Source organism: Clarias gariepinus, chromosome 11 (genome assembly GCF_024256425.1).
Source record: "Clarias gariepinus isolate MV-2021 ecotype Netherlands chromosome 11, CGAR_prim_01v2, whole genome shotgun sequence".
Lineage (NCBI taxonomy): Eukaryota > Metazoa > Chordata > Actinopteri > Siluriformes > Clariidae > Clarias > Clarias gariepinus.
Window position 1 is genome coordinate 9252004 of NC_071110.1, and position 15605 is coordinate 9267608.

At 40.2% G+C, this 15605-nt stretch overlaps 1 protein-coding gene across 1 annotated transcript in view; it reads left to right on the forward strand.

The window, feature by feature from the left end:
* clstn2b (calsyntenin 2b) overlaps positions 1-15605 on the forward strand; it is a 270776-nt gene that overhangs the window by 97514 nt on the left and 157657 nt on the right. Inside the window, exon 2 of the mRNA XM_053507534.1 lies at positions 4673-4795. Within this exon, the coding sequence (XP_053363509.1) occupies positions 4673-4795 (123 nt within the window). The remainder of the gene's footprint in view (positions 1-4672; positions 4796-15605) is intronic.

Below are 15605 nucleotides of genomic sequence, written 5' to 3' on the forward strand. Positions count from 1 at the left end.
TTAGTAGCTGCGGTGGGAAGGTAAAGAAGTGAACGTCGGAACAGCAACACCCTGTTTCATTTTAATGCTGAAATGTTCCTGTTACTTGCTTAATATCCCGATGCCAGGTTCAGGTGTTCTAATGAAAGGTCGTTCACTCCTCGTCTATACCGTTTTATCCTGTATTCGGGGGGGCCGGAGTCTATCCCGGGCATGAGGCGGGGTACAGCATGGAGGGATGCCAACCCATAGCATGGCACACACATACACATGCACACTACAGGCAATTTTTGGAAATGCCAATTAGTTTAACCTGCATGTCTTTGGACTGTAAGAGGAAACCGGAGCACCCAGAGGAAACCCACCAAACACGGGGAGAACATGCAAACTCCATGCACACAGACCCGAGGAGGGAATCGAACCCGGACCCTATAAGTATAAAATATACTTCATGGGGACGAGCCGAATGTAGAGATGACCCAACATTGTTGTCAAGCACTTATCTCATTAATCATTCTTATGTATTAATTTTTTTTAACCTTGCGCACACACACACACACACACACACACACACACACACACACAATCAGTATTGTGGTACTGTTCTACTTTCTATTGATACAGTACTGTGTGCGTGTGTGTGTGAGTGTGTGTGTGCCTCAATGTCCTCATTTCCGCTTGTCTCATGTCCCTCAGGCGGTGTTAGAAGAGTCTGAGCAGTGTGTGAGTTGACCTTATCAAAGTTTAATTCGCTCCAGACTTCATTTTAATTACAAATGCGTTTATACCCTCTTTAGTCTTCTCTCTCTCTCTCTCTCTCTCTCTCTCTGTCTCACCCCGTCTTTGTCCCGGTCTCTCTCTCTCTCTCTCTCTCTCTGTCACAGTTTCTCTCTCTCTCTGATACACTGTAGATATAATTACAGTTCTGACATGAAAGTTTGCAAAGCATTGTGATGGTTATTGCTCAGTGTGTGTGTGTGTGTGTGTGTGTGTAGGCTAGATGGAGTGTAGATTATATATAAACCAGCAGGGTGTGTGGAGAAAATATTCAAATTAAGACAAAAAAATTCAGTGCCCTATGGACCAACCCGTAATTTTTTTCATGGTCTCACCACAGGATGTGTGTGTGTGTGTGTGTGTAGGTATGTGTGTAGGTGTGTGTGTGTGTGTGTAGGTGTGTGTGTGTGTGTGTGTGTGTGTGTGTGTGTGTGTGTGTGTGTGTGTGTGTGTGTGTGTTTTCTCAGCAACTTCAAAGAGATGAAGTGGGGCAGATATTCTCTAAAGAAATCACACTGTAATGTCATTTCAGTCAGAGTGGAGAAGTGTATGAGAGATGTGTGTGTGTGTGTGTGTGTGTGTGTGTGTGTGTGTGTGTTTATAATGGCAGAAAAATAGTCAAACATTTGGGGGTTTTATTAAAGAAAAAAAAATAGAAGAACTAAAAATATTGAGGAGGTCAATATTAGGTGTGTGTGTGTGTGTGTGTGTTGGTGTTGGGGAAGAGAAGAGGACTGGGGTAAATAAGTGAAAAAGCAAAGCATCAATGTGGCAGGGGGAATTTTACATAAAATCTGATGCTGAATTTCTTGATGTGTGTGCGTGTGTGCGTGTGTGTGTGTGCGTGTGTGTGTGTGCGTGTGTGTGTGATGCGCAGTTATTATTCTTTTTTTAAGAAAAAATGTGTGCCATCAATACAACTGAACATTACAGTTATTGCACAGAAGCTCTTTCTCAAATATTTTTTTTCTCCTCTGTATACTTGTACTCCCTTTTCAACACAATATCAGTGCGAATGTCATTACTGAGGAGAAAACAGTGCGGGTAAAGCGAGAACACAAGCACACGGCGAATAATAAAAACAAAGAAAAAAAGAACAAAAAATAGAAAAACTGACATGGAGAGAAAGAACTGAGCATACGATGACAGTCTCACCTTCTGTTCGTCCGCAGCTGCCAGTTTATTTGACTAGAGAAGAGCTGTCCTGTCTGTTCTGTCCTGAAAGTTCTCATTTCTGAAGAGTTACTGCCAGCGTTTAGTTTCTGCCAATAGCTCCGCTCAGGGGCATCATCTGCACTGAGAGATAATATGACCTCTCTATTGGTTGGGATGAGCCTCGGGGCTGCTGAATGTTCACAAGATATGTACACTTGATAAGATTATTTATTTATTTACTTATTTATTTACTTATTTATTATAATCTGTAATCTTATACAGAGTCGTGGGGGGCCTGGAGCCTATCCTAGGAGACTTATGGCATGAGGCGGGGTACACCCTGAATAGGCGTGCCAATCCATCGCAGGGCACACTCACTTACACACACACTCACACACTTGTGCACACACAATCTGCATATCTTTGGACTGTGGGAGAAAACCGGAGTACTTTAGGGAAACCCATTATGCACACAGATCCAAGGAGGGAATCGAATTTACCCACTGTGCTGCTATATTTCATACAATGCAATACATTAGCCATATATTCTAGCTAATATTCTGCTTTATGCTCCAGTCCAGTAGGTGGAGGTGTTGCCTAAAATCAGACATTAATAAAAAATTTCCAACTGGCCATAAACTCAAAAGAAGAAGAAGTAAAAAAAAAAAAATAAAATAAAAAAAAACGATATCCTCACTGTCTATATTTTTAGGAATTTGTTTGTTATAGACCATATACCATAAAAATAACCAAGTATTAATAGGGACAAAAAGTTTCTAATGAACATTGAAATTCTGTGTAGCATGCAGTTTGTTTAAATCTCATGTCTTTTGCTCAACACTCCAATCCAGTAGGTGGCGATATTGCACCATTAGTTCATAAACTCAAAAGAAGAAGAAATAATGGCACACTTTTTTCAAGCACTCTGAGAAATAAAATAGACATAAACATTTTATTAAAGGTCAATTCAATTTTATTTGTATAGCGCTTAACAATATCAATGTCATTGTCTCAAAGCAGTTGTGCAAAATGAAAGAAAATTATGGAAATTGCAATTGGTAGAATTGACCACAAAAAGATTGGCTGAATTGCAAAATCGATTTCTCCACACAGCTCTAATATTGTGTGAACAATTATTGACTCTAGTCCATGTTTCTGTTTGTAGATCATCACGCTTCCTTTACTATATTCATTAATTGAAATAAATAATGGAAAGCACTGCTGAATATGTTCCTGTTGTGATAGAGCACTCTCAGCCAGCACACTGATATACTATAGTAGTTTAGTAGTATAGCAGCTGCAATGCTGATTTTTTTTTTTTTTTTTTGCCAGTATATGAATGTGTTCTATTTAATCAGTATCATCTGTCAAATTTCATGAAAATTTGTATCTTCCAAGTCACAAATGAAAAATCCTAAACTGCCAAACTGCTACTGTATGTAGAAACTAGTGAGACCTAGAAAGAAACGGAAATAATAAAAATGAAAGCAGACGACATCAAATACACAGTTCTCCAATAAGTTGCACAATGGATCACCTTTAGCTCTGAATACGCCATGCAATGTGGTGGCCAGAAGCACTCGTCGACAAATTTAAGTCCTGGAATATTGCCGTGCCATCAAAGTAAAAAAAACTCCACTGATGTGTTAACCTGGTCTTTCAGTGCGTTCAGGTCGTCCGTTGACTTCGTTTCATCGCCACATAACTTTGCTAAACCTCGACCTGTGCAAATAAAGCGATATCAGATCACAACACTGCTTCCAGAGGCTTCATTACACCTTACTGTATGACCTTTTTAAATAGCTTCAAAGTTAAATCTTTATGCTCCCTAGCAAACAGAAGATTTATTAGATTTAAATATATTGCTGCACATCCATTGTTCTCAAATAAAGAATGTAATTTTTCTTTGACCTGTGCCCTTCATATCTGAGTGCTTCTCTGCTCCTAAAGAAAGTAATAACCTCCCACTTACAGTACATCACTACTTTGTTGTGTCCTGCAGGGACAGGAACTACTGTATGCATATCTTTAGTCTTGACTGCAAGCCATGTGACCTTTTCTCTGGCAAGCTTTCTAAAAGTAAAGAAATAGTGTGCCTCGTATAGAGTACACACTGTATCTGTAAGTTATTTCCAAAGTACTTAGCAAACTTTGCCCTAATTCCACTTTTCCAAAAAGTGCAACTGGATTATGTTTTTTTTTTTTTCCTTTTTTTTTATTTCATCAGGTCACAGGTTTCAGTCCTGGAAGTGCAACCCGGATTCGACAAAGCAGTATTCTCCGGATTTCTGAGGTTTCAGAACAGCCATCTTCCACCCACTGTATTCAGACCAAGCCACTTATTGCTGATCTGCTTTGGGACTGCATGAGTGGCTGTTTATAAAGATGTGGTGAATGGCTTCACTTGTCACAAAGCAAACACTTCTTAGCCTTCACCCTCCCAAGTGCAGAACAGTCATTTGATACAGGAGACTCGGGAGATGCAGAAGACTTTTCAGCTTTTCAATCTCAGTGTCTGTGACTGAATTGAAGGATAAAAATGATAAAATGGACCAAATGCATGCATTGAAAGCCTCAATAAACTTTGAAAGCTTTATTTCTTTTCTTTTTTGGTGCATGCTGTGGATAATAAGGGTGTGTATGCTGTAAATGTGATCAGTAGCGGTGATTTGGTAAAAAGCCAATCTGACTGAATGATGCTCTCTCTCACCCTTCTCTCTCTCTCTCTCTCTCTCTCTCTCTTTCTCTCTCTCTCTCTCAGTGAACAAGCACAAGCCATGGATTGAGACGTCATATCGTGGTGTAATCACTGAAAATACAGATGTGGTTTTGCTTGACCCCCCTCTGGTGGCCCTGGACAAGGATGCACCTGTCCCGTATGCAGGTAAGGCTTCATATGAACTGTATATATACACTATTTGGCCAAACCTGTTAATTCAGGTGTTTCAATCAGGCCCCTTATCCCCAGTGAAGGGTAATCTTAATGCTTCAGCATACCGAGACATCTTGGACAATGCTATGCTTTTAGCTTTGTGTCAACACTTTGGTGCAGGCCCTTATCTATTCCAACGTGACTGAGCCACAGTGCACAACTCACGGACTATAAAGACATTGTTGGATGAGTTCAGTGTGGAAGAACTTGACTGGCCCGCACACAGAGTCCTGACCTCAACCCCATTGAGCACCTTTGAGATGAACTGGAACATAGATTGCAAGCCAGGCCTTTTCGTCCAACATCAGTGCCACCTGACCTCATGAATGATTAACAGAATAATTGGGCATAAATTCCCACAAAAACACTACAAAATGTATATATTGTGGAGTGCGTGGAATAAAGGTGTGAGATCAGGTTTATTTCTAGGTTCTAACCCTAGATTTCAATTCGACACTCATAAGCGTGTGTTAAAAAATGTTCAGTGCCATCTGTTGAATTTTGAAAAGAACTAATGATTTTTCCAAAGACATATAGCCTATGCTGCCTCAAGCTCGGCCAGATACACGTGAAAAAACCCCAATAACATTCGTTCAGTAGTTTTTACATGATGCATGCACAAACTATCGGACAAACAGACAAAATGCTAAAGAAACATCTTGATGTGTCCAACCGCCCAATTATTATTTTTTTGCTGCAAATATCTGTACAGACAAGCCAACTTTACAGTTTTATTATACACACACACACACACACACACACACACATATCTGAGAGTCAAAAGTAAAGTTAAAGTGCTCACTGCTTGGAGAAACTTAATGTCATATCAGTTGCTCCTGTCAGCAGAAGGCATCGCACACAAGAGACACACGCTGTCCCTGAGGAACTTGTATGAGGAAATTTCTCTGATGAGGTCTTTTTTATGCTCAGAATTATTTCCTGTTTCTGGATATGAGCTTTTCAGTGTCCAGCTGCCTCAAAGCATACACACATACTGAGCAGACAAAGAAAGCTCTTAAGATTGCTGCCAAGCTTGGCACACAAGCTCAGTGTGTGTGTGTGTGTGTGTGTGTGTGTGTGTTTGCAGGTAATTAAGCTTTCCCTTATATTGTGTGCTTAGCCTCATCAAAACAAAACTGCACATTCTTGCCTTCTCACTGCTTTCCATTCAGCGGTCCGGTTCATAAATCATTAAGGAGACAAAAACCTTCCAAACCAAGTTGCTGTGGCTTATAGTGTGTTTCCTGGTGGTACAGTATTGGCACTGTATTCCAACAGTAAATATTCACAGATGCAATGAGAATGTGTGTAAACTATTCAGATTACAACTATTTTATTTACCAAATACTACACTTTTAACTTAAAATGCATCCAAAACTGTTTCATTTATTACACTTCCCATCATATCCCACCTACGGATGATCGAAGTGGAAGAGAAATTTGTGGTTTGCTCTGTCACACTTTTGCTAAGTGTATGTTGGATTGTTCAAACATTCATGCAATATTTTGGAGAACACATTCAGTACAGACACCCCATGCAAACAACAGCATGTAGCATTGGCAACAAACTGGCCAGTGGACAAAGGGTGTAGTGTTAGAATTAAGTTAGTTGAGTGATGTTAGTGTTAATATATAAAATATCCTCACACTCATTCTCCCCATACTTGGTGGGGTTCCTCCGGGTACTCAGGTTTTCTCCTACAGTCCAAAGCCATGCAGATTAGGCTAATTGGTATTCCCAATCTCTGCGATGGATTGGCACTCATGTGCAGGATGTACCCCGCCTTGTGCCATAAGACCAATGGGATACACTCCAGGCCTTTGGCTTATGCAGGGTTGTCGCTTTAAACTTCCAGACATGCTATACAGTGGAGGCCCAAAGTAATCAGACAACATATGCCATGTATTATGGTTCTCCCTGTGCGTAAAACAAGTGATGTCTTTAATTAGTTCTTGCCTATCTGGCTGAAGAGTTGTGCTGATTAGAATCAGGCAGATCAATTAATATAAGACAGGACTTTTACTTTCTGAAGCTAAGGTTTCTACCTCTGCACAAAAATGGCTAAAACTAGAAAACTCTCAAGTGAATTGTGACCTTCTGTGCCAGTATGATGTCCAAGAAGAATTCAGGCTCATATCGGATTGACACCGGAGTACTGCAGACTTCTTTTTGACTCTATGCCCAGGCAGATCCAGCAGGTTTTGAAGAACACAGGATTGTTCTTTAGTGATTTCATTCATTTCATTGAATTATTTGTAATATCTTGTCATTCTTTAAAAATTTTGAAAATGTCATTTAGTCATTGAATTTCACTTTTGTCTCACTACCTTTGGCCACCACTGTATATACCTGATCTGAATATGAACTAACTGTAAGTGCCTATTGGAGGAAGGGCGGCCCCATTATACATTGTACTTGATCATCAGGAGGTCAGATGCCCAGAGCATGTCTAGAGGCTGTACCCTCGCAATTGCTTGCAGCATTGTTTCTTTGTCAAGTCCCTTATATCTGCCTATATTTTATTGCTCCACTTTTTAAAGTTGTATAATACATGGTTCAATTTTTGTGGAAGATAAAAGAAAAAGTTTTAATTCTCACTGTCTCTCTCTCTAACGCTAAAGTTCCAATTCAGACAGGATATTTTGCCTGGAGTTATTTCAACTGGTCATTTTTATAAAAGATAAAATACAGCATAATTTTCCCAAACATAGATAAACAAACTGTGCAAAATTACTGACATGATGGCTGTGGACTAGAATAAAATCCCAGTTCTATTCAACTCCAGCACTTATGACATTATCTCACTTTCCTCGTGTAAAACTAACCCAGGCTTAGTAGGTGTAACTACAAACATCAAGCAATATTAGCCAAGACATTGGCTATAGAGTTCAGATTTACATATACTCGAATAGTAGAAATAGATACCCGGAGCTAGTTGAGATGACCAAGAACCTGCAGAAGCATGCAAACACTACAAGCAAACACTCAGCTACACTTAGATCTCAGGAAATGTCATGCCAGACACACTAAAGCTGGCGTACGGTTTTGAATCAAGGTGTATAGGGTAGTGCAGAGCCCTTTGAGACCTCTAATGTGAGGACATGACTTCAACCTGTGATTTGATCACCAAACCCTTTGATGTAGTACTGTATGTATTGTAGGAAGAACAAGAGTGGACCATGAACTGACCCCTGGATACTATCTTTAAGGAGGCTGTGTGGTGACATGTACTGTAGAGAAATATAAGGGCTGAGTTTTCCCCTGTTAGTTTATTGAGTTTTTTGTAGTGTCTGTAAGGAGGGCAGCTCCTTTAAAATGCCCAGCCTTGTATCCAAACTGGCTGGAATCCAGGAGGTCATTTACCTTAAAAAGGAAAGATGTAAAATGGCACATTCCTGGGGATTTAGAGAGTAATAAAAACGAGGAAGGAAGGTCTGTTCGTAGCAGAATTAGTGCAGTTAATGGTCATTCCCAAAGAAAGGTGTTTCTTACATAAACTTTAAAATAGAAGGGGTCACATCACTCAAAGGTGAAGTGTTGATCATAGATGTTATACAAATTGCAGACTCACTAAAGTCTCTTTTTACAGCAGAAAAGGTTAAGACAGCAAACAACGCAGTAGTTAACACGGTCTGCGGGCAAGTTGGATTTTTCACCACACACTTGAACAAGTCAGTTTTTTTCAGACTAAGCAATGTCAGACAGCAAAAGGCTGCAACATACTGGACTAGCAGGCTTGAGGGTGAGAGGGCAGAATAAGTCTAAAGGTCTGGACAGAGCTGTGCAGAGGGTGGATGTTGCAACGTTCTAAAAAAGAAGGCATTAATGGTAGAAATAAGAGTACTGTGGGAAAAAATGAAGATGGGCCTGGGTTGGAAAGTATCTTCTGGAGTGAACTATGGTTATGGTGGGTAAGAGAATTGATGTTAAAGACCAGACGAAAACTTCACAGAGAAATTGCCCGATATATATAAAGTGGAGATGGTAGGATGTTGAGATGTTGTTCTTTGTAAAGATCACATCAATGATGTTGCAATCACTAGGTCAGGTTGAAGGATCTGAGATGGTGGATGCAGTCAGATTGGAGATTAAAGTGTCCAAGCAGGACTAGAGGTGCACCCTCTTCTGGAAAGAAGGAGCAAAGATCTAGCAATCTTGTCATTCATTGAGTTCACAAGAGGACCTGGTGGAGAACAGACCCCAATGATGTGAAATTTATAGGTTTTAGAGCTAACAACAGAATGGGGTCAAATACTGACATGTAAAAAAGAACAGGAAAAGATGAGAAAAGAACAAAGGAACAAAGAAAGGAAAAATGAGAGACCTACAGTATAGAGAATGCAGCAGGTTTAGAGGTGTTCCCTGGTTTGATCAAAGTCTCTGTCACTGATGAAGTCGGCTTTGAGAGTAGCTCACTGGCATTACCAAAGGTCTCCAACAAACTGTAGCTCTACAGCAGTCGACCTACAATTAGTGGATTATTTGGGGGACATCACATCTGCATATAGAGCACCATCTGGAAGAAGGATAAGTGAGGACAGGCAAACACATAGCTAACAGATGTGAAAAATAAATAGACCAGAAAGAACAGACAAACCAGGGAAATGCTGTTCCATCCCTCCCTATTGTCTTTTGCCTGAAAGATTCTGCTTTCTATGCCCAGATATCAGATCCCAAAACACAGGCCATGCTTGTCAAACTGGTGGACCTTTATTACCAGCAGAACTGGCAGACAGCAAATTAATTATGAGTAAGGAAATTTGTAGGACAAAAGCTCTTTAGCAATTAATAGAAATAACCTTGCTGGGATGTGGTACTGTGGCACTATTGCAACACAACTAACAAAATTTTTCTCATCTGGCCAATTTGGATTTTCAGCCACGTTTTGGATGATGAAAATTCTTCATGCAGACAAGCTAAATTATTTAATTTTTTTTCATTTTTTTTTTTACTAACCTTTTTTTTAGTCGGGTGGATCCAGATTGTATTCTGGCAACAAGGTGGGTGAATTCAACTCTGATAGGATGCCAGTTCATTCCATTACAGGACACCATGGGCACCTAGTGCTCTTTTATGCCTGTGGAGAGAAAAGGCTAACCTGCTTTGTCTGATCCCACAGAAAAGCCAATGCAGCACAAGTCACCAAAAAGTCAATTCTGGCCACCATTGAAAGGCATTGGTGCATGACAGCCCACCACACACAAGGCATGGTAGGCAAAGAGCCAAAGGCTACGAAACTGGCCTCCAAACTCCCCAGATCCCAATGTGATTGGGTACCCCGGGAGGTGCTGGACAATTAAGTCTGATCCACAGAGGCCCCACCTCACAACCCATAGCAAATAATCCTCTGCTAACATCCTGGTGCCAGACCACACAGCACACCCCCAGAGGTCTTGTACTCTTGCCTCATGGGGCCAGAGCCACCCTGTTTACTATGCAAAAGACTTACCATATTATCTGTAGTAGAAGTGTTGTTATATATGTTTATCAGTGGGTCCTTTGAGTGCTACGGGTTGTGAGGTGGAACCTCTGTGGATCAAACTTGCTTGTCTGCATTATTATGTACAAAACCACTAAATACCAAATATTCCAAACATACCTTAAAAATTTATTTAAAAAACACTAAATTATATTTCTATGCCTGTAAAGAAAGCAACCAAACCTGACAGACCAGTTTTCAGATAAATAAAACAGCTGTTAGGTTTTACTGAGTGTGCTGGAGAATATAAGTACTTCTGGTAACTTGCTACTTTCTATATTCATACAAAACCCTTGAGCCTACATTGTTTTTTTTTTTGTTTTTTTTTTGGCATGTAATACTCTGCTTTCTTAATAGGCATGGAAATATTATTCTATAATGTTATTTGGATAAGTGAATGGTTTTGTCCATAATAAAACAGATATAATCATTATTTGTACTACATATACTGTAATATGTTGACTTTGCACAATACTGATATATATTTTCTGTGGATAAGACATATCCTGTGTTATATAAAATAATTTGAAATATAAATTGTATATAATTTGAAATCAATACTCTCATTTATAATACTTTTATAAAAATCTACTGTTGTTAAGGATACATTCAAGAAAGGGTTTTTATTCAGCTCTTTTGAAATCACCACTTTTTGTCTGTAGCTATGACTAAATGTCCTTCGAAAGATTCATTATTTTGTTGTTGTAGCCAGGGGGAAAAGTGCGCTTACATTTTTTGCTTCGACTGTCAGGTGAAAGGAACTGTGCAATGTGTTGGCCAGTGGGCCACCCATGATATATTCTTAGAGAAGCCATGGGCTAACATCTGTCCACAAGCCACATTTGGCCCTGCAGCCAGACTATGGACACTTCAGAAGTAAGGTTACTTCTTAAAGAAATATTTTACAACTAATTACTTTAGTAATTAGCTTAATTAGCCACCAGCTGAGACAGTTGGGAGAACGTGCTAATGAGCAGTTAAAAGGTGCAAAGAGCATTGCACTTCTACCACTGGCCAGTTTTTAGAAGAAAAAAAAAAATACAGCTAGATGCTGATTTAGAGAGGAAGCCTACAGCAATGACTGTTTCTTTTGCATACTGAAATGATGCATCTAAATTATTAAAAAGGTATAAGTACAAACAACCAGTGCCAGATTTAGGTGGGTCTGCAATGAGAATTCTAGATTGAGACCTTGACTGAAAGTTTACACTCATATAATACTAAGTAAAATCATTTACTAGGCTATAATATGGAAGTCCAATCCATTTGTCTCTCTCTCTCTTTTTTTGCAGTTGAGATCAAACTGAAAGTGTGTAATTTAGTGAAAATTCACACACTTTTCAAGAGGTCTTAAGTAATTGGCTTCCTAAAAGGTTTCTACATTGATCCCATTCAGACAGGAAAACACTTTATACTAAGACCTACACTATATGGACAAAAGTATTTCTCCAAAATTGTTTAAAATTGAATTCAGGTGTTTTAATCAGACATCTTGAACAATATTATGCTTCTGTGCAACTTTGCGGCAACACTTTAGGGAAGGGCGTTTTCTATTCCAACTTGACTGTGACCAGTGCACAAAGCAATGACTATAAAGACATGGTTCGATGAGTCCAGTGTGGAAGAATTTGACTGGGTCATCTCGTCCAACATCAGTGCCTGACATCATAAATGCTCTACAAAATCAATAGGCATGAATTTCCACAGGTGGCACCACAGACACGAAGTCTTACGGATTTTTATTTGCAACAGAGGATAAGGCCAACCAGCCCCCCAGCTCCCCTTGGGTGCGGCTGCACATGGGAGTCCAATGTGACGTCTGGTGGCTAAGTTACTTTTCCGGCAGGGAACGGGGCCCTTAAAGTGAAGGACCGTGGCCTTTATCTCTTCTTGGTGGCAGGATCACGGGGGCTGGCTTCGGTGAAAGTGCCAAGGAAACTTGTGCAGTCTTCTCACAGCTGTCCTCTGGCTGAGATCAACAGCAAGTTCCTGGGGTGCATAACACCACCCTGCTCACACCTCTAAACCTCCAACTAAGTTCCCCGCCTTGTTTTTAAAGTGCAGGGAAAGCCAGAGATCTATTAAAGGTGATACTTCACCAGCCGTGCCTTTTCAAATGGCCCTTTCCCTTTCCAGTACTGCATAAGGGAAGGCTGCCTACCAAGAGAGCCTACAGAGCGAGCGAGGTGCACTGGCGCACACCGTGACAATAGCTAACATCAGCAGAGACACATTATATAGACATGGGTAAATGTACAGTATAATGATGGTTCTGTAGTAAATGACTCAAATGAATCAAATGTGCCACAGCAAATGACAATCTAATCTCTTCTTAAGGAATGAAGAAACCCTTCAGATTCGTTTTGAAACCTTCTGGTACGATTAAAAAAAAGGCCAGAAGGTTAAACTTGTTAGGCCTTAAATATTTAATAGCTTGTAGGCTAGAGGAATGGCGGAGAGTGTCTTTATACTTAGCTTCAGACTGACATGGGTTGATGATGATAGTCAGGAGTCCCTTGAAGCCTTCCTTTTACAGACTCGTATTTACAGTCCAATTATCACAAATCCCTATTCTTGGTGTGTAATATGTTTCCCAGGGTTGTGAGTGCTGCTGGTGCTTATTCTGTTTACTCTGTGCTTTTATTTGGTTTATGCCTTTATTTGGTTGTGATCATATTTCTGGCTCTATTCTATCACTGATCCATACCTAATGTGTGCAACTCTTCCAAAATTAGCCCTTAATTACAGAAGGCTTCTAAAACCTTATTTTCATTGCAATGTCTTAGTGTAAATTGAGCTTAGCCTTAGTTCCCTACTGTATGTTCTTTCTGCCTTGTTCATTGTTGTACTTGCTGGTTTTCTATTTCACACTTATGGAGTGGCATGGTGGCTTAGTGGTTAACCTTGTCACCTTGCACCTACGGGTTTGGTGGTTTAAATCTCACCTCTGGTCTACATGTGTGTTCTCACCTTGTTCGGTGGTTTTGCTCTGGCCTTCTCCCACAGTACAATTACATGTGTTGTAGGCAGATTTGTTGCTAGTCTTTCGACTGCTCCCATTAAGGGGTTGCCATAGAGGACCATATGATCTGCACAACAACTTGGCACAGGTTTTACACAGAATGCAGTTCCTGACACAACTTTTCCATTTTTATCTGGGCTTGGGACCGGCACTGCATCCAGTGGCTGGGGTTTGGGCATTGGCTTCGAACCTGAGCCTTCCACATGGATGAAAACTACCACTGAGCCACATCTGCCTACATGTCTGGTAGGCAGATTGGTGTTTCCAAATTGTTTATAGTGTGTGATTTGGTGTGAATGTGCTCTGGGATCTGAGCTTTCCTGACCTGGATTTGGCGTAGAAGATACATGCATGGATTGATTGATTGATTGATTGATTGATTGATTGATTGATTGATTGATAAATTACCCTGGTTTTTACTGTTGTCTGCCTATATTTTGATTCTTGCCATTCATTTTCGAAATGGCCCAAATGAAACATGTTAAGTTGTTACATGTCGATCCTCTCTCTAACACCATCATGTCGAACAAGTTCAGTTGGTGTAAGTGGCTCCCTGACTTCAGCCGCCAGAACAAGAACTGAAGACCCTTTACACAAAATGTACGACAGTACAAATGTAATCCATTTTACCTGATAACTATAATCTGGCTTATATGAATAAGCCTTTTCCTATATCAGTGTTTTTGCTTCTTAGAATGAAGTAGCATAATCCCAAAGACATCAGAAGGAGGACTGAAGCTTAGCTCTCTGGCCAGGTGATAGCGTAATACTGCTTTGGCTCATGTGCATGTGTGTGCCTAGATATTTCTGCCTGTAGTATTATTCCAAAGGTACATAAAACATTCCTGTTTTTTGGTTTGTCTCTGTAAAATTGATCAAGGTTGTATATCAAGTAGCCCAGTTGGGGTTAATTTTGAATGATCAAAATGTTATTTACAGCACCGGTATGTTTTTTAATCTTTAGTTCATGCAGCATTTCTTTCAACTTTATTATTAGCATGGCACATTGCTTGAGTTTACTATTGTTCAATATCTTTAAGACAATACCTCTTTATAGTTTATTTAAGCAAATATTTTAAAAGACAAGAAATGGAATTTCTTGCGCCAGGGATTATTTTAATACATGTGTGCTGCATTATCAAAGAAAGGAGGGAGTGCTGAGTAAAGATTGTGCTCTTGGGCATTCGTGGGTGCACCGAGTGCTTGGGTCACTGAGTGCATGTGGTCAAGTCAGGACTCTTGAGTAGGCTTCCTCGGGGGAAATTGCTTGGCTGAGAGGAAGAAAGATTTGTTAATGATGTGCTTTAAAAATAGAGCTTGTCTTCTTGATCGGTGTGCAGCTCCTTTGTGCGCTGGTGATGTTAGTTCCCAGCTTCTTCTGCATTGATTAATCACATCTAATTCGAGGGTGACTGGACCCAGTGCCCCAGGTCCATGTGCATTTTATAAGCTTTTACCTGCACTCTGCTGGGTAATGGCTGACCATGATCTACAGTAAATCCTTTGACTGTTGAACTTGTTTGATGGTTGGCGCAATGCTGATCTTCTGAAAGTCATAGTACAGTATGACCATATTATTATTATACTGGATATATCATGGATATACTGAAACGTTGTTTTGAGGACCATCATCACTAGTGATAGTGACATTTTGGTGCCAGAGGGGGATTTATTCACAAAGTGGGAAACAAATAAAGAGGAATGTAGTGGTGTTATTTCTTGCTGTGAGTGGGCGGTGGTCAGCATGCCTGAGGTGCCCTTTGTGCTTCTGCATGGCGGCTCTGTGCAGTGGCAGGTGGTGGCTCTGTGGTGAGCTGGAAGGCAACCTTCTTTGAGGGAATCATTAAAGGCTGCTATTTGTTCAGAATGCTGCAATAATCTTCAACTGCTTTTTTAGCTTTTTTTATGCTTATCTTGATGAGGCGCCAGGACGGGAGCCTTGATGTCTGCTTGGGCCCTCTGCTGCCCCTGGTGTACATGTTTTCATTTGCCTTGGCATCTGGTCATTACAATGGCCTGTAATTGCAAAACACAACAGCAAGTCTGGAGACATGACAGCAACTCAGAAAATGCGACAGCACATTCAGGACTGCAAATAAAAACCCTATCAACTTAAGCTCAAATTGAAAAGGGTAGATTTTAATTGAACACCACTTGCTCATTGCTGATAGGGCGCTATGTATGACTTTGACAAGGGGAAAGACTTTTTCCTGTTTATCTAGTGAGCCTAGTGGAAAGATTGAATGCAGTGGCTTATTAT